Source organism: Nanorana parkeri, unplaced genomic scaffold (assembly GCF_000935625.1).
Source record: "Nanorana parkeri isolate BGI_ZX_2015 unplaced genomic scaffold, ASM93562v1 scaffold722, whole genome shotgun sequence".
Lineage (NCBI taxonomy): Eukaryota > Metazoa > Chordata > Amphibia > Anura > Dicroglossidae > Nanorana > Nanorana parkeri.
In genome coordinates this window covers 853,817-862,860 of record NW_017306990.1, presented here as the reverse complement: position 1 = coordinate 862,860, position 9,044 = coordinate 853,817, and the positions used below count along the sequence as shown (strand labels likewise).

Here is a 9,044-nt window from a genome sequence, read left to right as displayed (position 1 = left end):
CACTGACCCCATAGTTCTCCTTTAAAGGGGAAGTAGCTTCTCCTTTCACCATTTCTTGGTGGATCAGACAAATTATAAACATTTCAGCTTTTCTGGAAATTGACATGGAATTTTGTTTTAAGAGATTGAACTCTGGGTTGAATTTGCAGAAATTGTGCTGATTATTAATCACTAATTAATCATTAATAATGTTTTACACACCCTATCAATCCAAACTAGATTTAGAAAATAGCAACATGCTTCACCAAACTCAATAGCTACTAATGATTTTACATATATTATCCTGTAGACTTACCACCTTCCCAGTATCTCTCACTGAACATAAAGTGCTTGGTACTTCATCTAAAGAGATTGCTGCCACCCACCTGCACTTTATTTCTTTTTAGGCAATGCCAACCTTAATATCTAACTTTTTCTTTCTTTATTTCACCAAATACTGCGCCAAATGATATATACAAAATATACATTCTTTCATAAAAAAATTTCAAGTGATCCGGCATATTAGGCCAGAATAGTGCTAGCACGTTTTCCTTTTTTCTACGTGTGATTATTACTTATATAATGATTCAGCTAAGCAAAGAGAAGGATTTGTTATTTCTAACATAATACACTTGGGATGGTTGGGGGAAGAACTCTGCATGCCCTATAATGCGACTATGTGAAACAGTCAGATGATTTGACTCATCTGCCTTTTTTATTCCAAATCTACCATATTTATTTTCGTGAAATGATGTCCTTAATATATATGCTGGCTTTTAAACATTTGTATATCACGAATCTCTGCAGAGATTTTAGATGGATCACTACCAGTATGTGACAAAGTAAAAGCTATTGCAGAGTTTTCTAAATATAGCTTTAGATGACTGCTTGCTGCGGCTTGTTACCATGTTAATTGATTGGTAACCCATGAGGCTTACAATAATCCTCCTCATTACCATACAGTCATTAAGTCAGTCACATATCTCAGTGGGGGACATTTTGCAGGCAGAACATTTAGACTGTGGTTACAATAATCCAATAAGTGTTAATATTCAGGTGATGTTAGTTGTCTATCTATAGCAAATAAACACAACAGGGAACGTGGGAGTTAATAATAAATTCCCCAACACAGCTCAACAGGTTGCAGACAAAAAATAAAATGTAATTATCATCAACAGGACTGGACTAAGGGCAACTGATGCCCTAAGCACAGGCCATCAATGGTGCCCCCCTCCCCGGCCCCTCTATTGCTTAACTGACAAAAAATGTAGACTCCATAAGTGCTGAAAAGGAAACAAAAGTTTGAAAATGTATAAACCTTTTACAGTTTCCTTTCAGGTCACCACTAGTCAGACCCACCAACTATAATTTATTTTAATTTTGTATTTATTGAACAGATAGTTGCATGTTTTTGTTCTATGCCCAGACTGAATATTTTTATTTAGAAATGATTAGGGGAAGTACTTCTTTAACAAATGATAGTTAACAATCAATAAGTCTTTGGGACCTGTCTACTTTCAGCTCCCCATAGATGAGCCCCATAGAAGTCTATAGGGCTGTAATGTGCCTTGATGACTAGGAGAGGGGTTTGTGGCCAGGAGCATGAACAAAGAGAACTAGAGATAACATTTAAATCCAACAACTTGGCACAGGGTTACAGTGTGAAAAGTAAACTCCTTCTAAACAAACACATCACTAGATACATTGATATTTGGTCTAAGTGAAACTGCAAGTTCCAGCCTGCCATGCCAGTTTATGAATGGCCACACTGGAAGTTGTAGATTCACAAAGATTGTAAAAAATCAAACCCCAAATGGGGTTTTAAAACATGAAGGTGTTGGGTAAATCTGCTATTTGATCTTAGTCTGTCTCTGCCTTCAGGGACTGTAGAGTTGTATTCATTTAGTTAAACCTGTTCTGTGATTTAGGGATAGAGGAGGCCTTTCTGGGGGGACGTGGGCAATGTAAACGAGTAGGCTAAAAAGTTTCCACGTGTGGCCATCCTGCCTTAAAGGAGAATTATGGGGTTTGGGCTTTTCCCCATAGTTCTCCTTAGGGTAATGGGAGGACACAAACTAGCGTCCTCCCATCACCCTAAGCTCAGTATACCACGAGCTACAGCTCGCGGTATACTGAGACGCCGCAGCTAAAGCGGATCCTGACAACTATGTCTGGATATGCTCAGCTGCGTGAGTGACAGCTGGCTCTGCCTATCTAGAGGCAGAGCCAGCTGTACCCGCCCCCTCCCCATCGGTTCCGCCAGTCAGCGCTGGAGGATCGGACAGGGGAGGGGGGAATCCAGCCCCTCCCCTGTCATGGCAGAGAGCTGTGACAGGATCAAGAAGTGAGCTAACACCGGTATGTGTTCGCTCACTTCCCGATCTACTGAGCCAACCTGTGACAGTCTCATTGTCACAGGTCGGCTAGAACTATGAGATGAAACTATTCAAATTTAGAGCTGTCAGACTGTAGTCAGTCTGATCATGATTTGATGGGCTGTGCACATTTGGTGTCTCCTAAGCTCTCTGTTATTGGTTGTATCAGCCTGTGGGTGAGAGTGACCTTGCAAGAGAGCAGAACAACCAATGATTGTGCTTTATGAATATGCGTGTCTCCCTAGCCAATCACTGGGAGGTTCATGACCAGTGGTGCATGCTGGGGAGGACATAAATAATTGTGGCTCATCTTATGAGTGTATCTCCCTCGGGCCTTCTACATGGGGGAAGGATGGTGTGGAGTGTGACAGTTCAAGGCCTGCTGCCTGGGGAGGGAAGCCATATGCTCAGACTAAGGCCTGGGTCTGAGGCCTAGTGAGTGAAGCTGAGAAGTGATCCTCTACGGCAGCATGTAGATGTATTATAAAATGGACTAGTAACTATTATATCAAGTACTACACAGTCAGGAGCTCAAGACACAAATTACCACAATAGACTTAAAAGTCCTCTAACTGTGAAGGCTGCAAGTACTCTGTTTTATCATTTTCTTTAGTCTTTTACACCCTGGATGTCCTGTGCCCTAACCCTCTCATTGCTAGTTCCTCCATAAAAAGTTCATCAGCATCATATCTTCTGTGTGGACATCAGTTTTATCGGTCACCAGTTGAGAGACGATAAGTGCTTTTGGGGCCGCAATACAACAGTAAACCATAGACAGGCTAGGAGGGACCGGTGTATCCAGCAGCTCCTTCAGTGGTGGGCACTACACACAAATAAATATTTCTTTTGTACTCAAATGACAATGATTATTGGAATGTTATGTCTATATTTGACTGATCACGATGCATATATTTTATGCATGAGTTCTATGTGACCTAAAAAATTATTACAAGGGTTTCTCTGGTTAAAAAGTTGAAAAGGGCTATTATAAACACCATGATAAAGGCTGTTATAAACACTGTGCTGAACCCTAACTGTCTAGACCGTTTTTAGAAGCATTCTGCTGCTCAAGGTACCAATTTTTTGTAGTCTGGGAACATCTTACTCATGCCTTGACCAGTAAAGCATTGGGCAGGTATATCAGGGTCCTGCACACTGTGGAAGTAATACAATTAATGACCCCAGTTTTTATAAATCCTATTTTTATTAGTTGGAAAAGTTAACTATTTTAACAAGGTAACTGATTCTAGCACAATTATGATGGTTAGTAATATGATAACAGGTATAATATATAAATGTGACTAACTCAGGTAAACTAGATTAACATTTAAAAAAAAAGCTATAGACAAAAAAACGCCTTCTAAAAATGTCATTACTACAGCGGCTGACAGCGGCTTATCCACACTTATCCACACTCCACACTTTTCAACTACAATTTGTGAATTTAAACTTTTTTGTTTTTTTGCCAGTGAAACAAATGTAAATTAAAAATGTTAGTGGGGTATTTGGGGAGAGCAATTTCTTCCATGCTGAGTCGAATCGCTGTGTGAATTTTCATAGTATCTGTCATTAAAGAGAGTAAAAGCCATTGACTGGGTAAAGTGCGTGTGTACTGTCTATCAGAGGTCATTATATTCAGACATGCAGCTTTTATTGAAGTAAACATCAATTCCTGATTACTTTTCCACTTGGACAGTTTTTGGAGCCTTGACAATAAAACCATAAACTCAGAGCCATTAATAAGTTATTCGTTTAAAGCTTCTTCTAAAGCATTATTATTAAAGGCCAGGAAATGCCTAACCCAGATATCTGTTATACACAATAAATGCAATTTTTATAATTTGTGGTATGTACAAGACATAGGTTGCACAGAAAATAGATAACAAAGACAAAACTGTTTATAGAACAATACATTTGGACACCAGTTGCTGATAAAAGCTTTATATAATAAATACAATTATCATCATCGATATATAGCATAAAATTCAATTTTCATATAGGGTTCACTCTGGAATTCTAATTTAAAGAAAACTAATTTGCTCTTCTTAGTAACATACAATGCCTCTAAATCTCCAGGACCACACACAGGATGAAATAATTGTGTGATATCATAAACTACATACGCCATTCTGTATTTGCATGAAGGCATATGAAGACCTCTCTTTTAATGGTCCTTTGATCAGTTACCAATTTCACAACTGCAATATGTATATTAACACTCTCAGGCACAGTTGACTGTGTTGAGGGAATGTCACTCTGTGTTGGTGCAGTGCATGCACTGTAAATTTACAGGCCATGCTTCTACTGGCAGCTTCAGGTCTTTGACTAATGATAGGCAACCAATCAGCATGGTGTTCAAACATGTGATCATTATAACAACCAATAATGGTAATTGCATGTGTGTTTGAGGCTTGTTTACAAATAGCCTCTCTACCCTGCAGATGGCACTTTATCTCTCTCTCTCTCTCTCTGAATGATTTCTTCAAGAGAGAGAGATAAAGTATGATAGAAATAGTTATTGTTTAAAAATAATAATAATTCAAACACAATTCTGATTAAAACAGTTATGTGAAAAATAGCCAAAATTTCATATTTTCAAATTTTTGTTCATTTGTCAGCTTATAATAAAGAAAATGAAGAACGTGTTTAATAACAGCCTACCAAGTAAATGCCTTTTATCGCCTTCAAATTTTTTTTACATTATTTAGGCAAAAAAAGGACTCACACAGGTATTGTCACGTTAATCAGTGCACATTGAAGCTGCTAAATGTGGCCTTGTCATCTAGGCGCCAATGGCCTCTGGGTAAAAATGAGTTAAGAAACACTCCAAACTACCCAAGACACCTTATGACAACCTCCAGACTATGTTTACAACTACTCCCTATGGGTTAATTGCAGACCTTATTAGGTCTAAGAGCCAATGATTTTTTGTTTCCGATATGTGTGTAGGGACAGTCTGATAAATATCCACCATGGTTGGACCAGAATCAAAGATAGCAGCTATGTTTATGACAGGTCCTTTTTGCAAAGCATAAAATTCACAAAACTTAAAGCATATTGAAACCAAAAGCAAAAATGTAACATATTGCAGCTTACCAATTCTTAAATGTGGCCACATAATTTTTTTTTTCTTGCTCTTTTTCCTTTATTTTCACCAGGTTTTCCGCCCAGTACGTCTGTTATTTGTCAACTTCCTTTTACAAACTAACCTGTCCAGCTTAGGCTGGCCATACACCTATCTATTTTTAGATCTAGCTATCTTAAATAGACACGATTTATCCATCAACACTAACAGCGTATCGATTGAGGAATCCTGCCATTTACATTGTATTCTGACAGATGCTGCTGGCACCTGCAGAATACCTGACCAGAGCGGGCAGTTCATTGGCTGCCAACTCTGATCAATCAAAGATTTTCCAACTGGCTCCTTTGATCAGCTGATTGAGGGATGCCGATCGAAAGGGTACCGACAGCACCACACACTGTGCGAATTTCGTCTAGTTCATCAAAAACCAGCCGAAATTCAAACAGTGTATGGACACCTTTAGATACCAGCAGACATCCCATCTATCCTGTCAGATTTATGGTTGAGATAAATCATTTAACACTAGTCATGGTCAGCTTTTATTTATTGATGTAAAACCTTTATCACAAAAGAAAAAAAAACTGTGGCTGCAGCTACTTAAGAAGTATTACCTGTAGTTCAGATTCAGTTTCTAGTCAACTCCATATACATCTCCTGTTACTGGCTAGATCACCAGGTGAAAATAATGGGAAAAACATGAAATGTTTGTTTTTGGGTTTAGATACAATTTCATTCCAGTTGTCAAGCAGGGTCCTTCTTCTCCTCCAGTGTCATTGGTGGGTGGTCTTCACAGCTGCATAGAAGGGCATTCACATCTCCTAGTCTATGCAGCATTGTACTATGATCCCAGGCTGTGTAATGACACAAGTCCAGGGTGTAATGCTGGCACATTGGGCTCAAAGGAAAACTTTGAATGGCTGGCACTAAACCTTGAAAAGGAATGGCAACCTGGATGCAGTGGATAATGCTGCAACATGGAGAGGATGAGTAGTGCTTAACAAACCTTTACTTTTTAACAGGGTTTTTTTTTCCTAAAGAAAAATGAAAGTGGAGTTTTGCTTTGGGCATCCCCTCCTTCATTTAAAATAACAAATGTTTATGACTTCCAAATAGGATTTTCCAGCTGGTTAAATATGATCTGGTGCTAATGGGAACAAAAGTGTGCACTACTGTGCAAGGGCAGTACATCTACTTTATGTCCGCCAAGTTGTCCAGAGGATTTCAGTGAGTCATGGATGGTTCAAGCAAAGGCAGTTGCCTCACTGTCAATGAAAAAGTGTCTGAAAACAATAGCAAAAATTATTTTAGTGGACATAAGCTGCGGATATTTCAAAAGGTTAAGGCTGGATTTACACCTATGTGTTTTTCCCTGGTGCATTTCCCATTGAAATGGATGCATCAACTTGCGTTCACCTGCATTGTTGCATGTTTCTATTGTTTTTTTGCAGGGGACTTTTCATTGAATGTCAATGCACAATACATTGCACATCAATGTATGGTAATGCTTGCCACATTACGTTTACATGCATCATGGTGTGCATTGACGTACATCTAAACACATGTGCACATGCATCTCTATTGATTTCAATGAAAAATGGATCAAGAAAAAATGCAAAGGTTTGAAGTTTACTGTCTTTTTGTTGTTTACAATTACTGTTATTTTCTAACCATACATATTAGCTTTGTCAAAAGCAACAAATGGCCTGGAAAATGTTTACATCATCATGAGAAAAGATTACCATTGAAAAGAGCTTTCACACAATGGTTAAGATTCAGCAAGGATGGAAATATGGTCTGATAAACCATTTCTGGGCTTTATAGCTTCTACTGCCTGCTTATTATCAACCACCACTATTTAAACAACAGGGAAATCTTAGTTATGCTTAACTGGAGTGACATTGATGCCAGTGAATATTAATTCTTTGATTTTTGCAAACTTTTATAGACATCCAACAAAGAGTGCTAATTTTTAAGTGCTGCAGTCCATCACAACCAATCAAAATTCCCTCTGCTAAAGTTAGACCAGGACAGAACGAATGTCTGCTTTCTAAAGATTACTGCATTTCAGATTTTCTACCTAATTTGCAAATTTTTATTGAATCAGTTGGTAATACTGAGAAAAATTGTAATCTGAGGTACTTTAAATTAAGAGCCACCTTTTAGCCCCATTCTGATACTCTGGGGCTGTTGTGTAAATGCTCTGCCCTGTGTACAGGTGGGAAAATGCCTTTACATGGCATTCCATGATGGAAGCAAGAGCATCATAATTTCCAATGCTGCTCCGAACATTTATACATCCCAGCAGAACTATGGAGTTACTGGTGCATTATCACCTCAATTTTTTAGCTTTACATTGGTAACAATAGATACTGTATAGCAGCCTCTGCATCTGTTCCATTTCCAACATTTCTTACAACAATGTTTCTTGATGGGTATGTGTGGTGGTGATATTTGCTCATCACCATTAGATTTAAAGTCTAATTAGATGAAGTAGCACAAGGCATGCATGGCCTTTAGTTTAAGTCTCTGGTGTCCAATGTGAGGCCAAGGGGCCACATGCAGACTTTTTGCACCTATTGTGCAGCTCTCATTGCCCTTGAAGATATTAGTCTGTGTTTTAATGTATACTCAAGTCAATGAAGAAAAATATTCTTTAAAATGGCTTCTAGTAGGTAAATTGTTTGGTTTGTTTTTCCACAATATCTTGTGAATGCTGAGAGAAATGTTACATTTCATACTAGAATTTTTTAAGGGGACTGTAGGGAGCACAAATGTGGAAGCGGAGCACAAATGTGGAAGCTTTGATTTTTAAAGGGACACTAATATTAATGATCTCATCCAGTCTCAATGTGTCTCCAGTCTATGACTGTCTCATAAAACATGTCCCCAATCCATAGTTGTCTCTTGAAACATGTCTCCAACAACTCCTATTGTATGTTCACATTGTCTGACCATCTCCTGTAGGCCCTTTGTTGATGTCAGACGCTATACTTGAGGCAACTAAGGGGTCTATTCACGAAGCTGCCGAAGGATCTAGCCGTAGCTTCGGCCGATCCTTCGGCCCCAGGACCCCTTCGGTTCAGTAGAACCGAAGGGGTGCTGTACGGGCTATTCACAATAGCCCATACAGCTCCCGATCATGTCCGAGCGGCTCGGCCGAGCCGAACGCATATGCATATGCATCGGCTCACCTGAGCCGTGCTGAAAGCCGAAGCTGGCCGACAGCCTGCTTCTGACAGCTGGGCGGAGCCAGCCGCGATCTTACGGCTGGCTCCGGCCACTTGCAGTGAGATCAGCGTCCCTGGTTACCTGCTAACCAGGGACACTGATCTCCAAACAGCTAACGCTCCCTGGCGCCCCGGGAGTCTCCTGCTCCCGGCCGCCAAGGAGAGAAACACTGCTGTGTCCTTTTTTTTTATTATTCTGACACGATCATTGTCAGAATAGAAAAATAAATAAATAAATAAATGTTCCCATTGAAAAGCATTGGGACATTACTATTGGCTATTTCAATTTGCAATTGCCAATAGTAAACTAGCATTGTACCCGCCCTCTGCTGCAGTTCCCCATCAGGTCCATCAGCAGAGGGCGGGTACAATGCTAGT

General features: G+C 39.5%; 1 protein-coding gene across 1 annotated transcript in view; it reads left to right on the top strand.

Annotated features, from left to right (window-relative positions):
- Positions 1–810: 810 nt before the first annotated feature.
- Positions 811–9,044, top strand: part of LOC108793128 (pro-neuregulin-3, membrane-bound isoform-like) — a 480,301-nt gene continuing 472,067 nt past the window's right edge. The window contains exons 1-2 of the mRNA XM_018564084.1: positions 811–814; positions 4,155–4,164. Of these exons, the coding sequence (XP_018419586.1) occupies positions 812–814; positions 4,155–4,164 (13 nt within the window). The 5' untranslated portion in view covers position 811. The remainder of the gene's footprint in view (positions 815–4,154; positions 4,165–9,044) is intronic.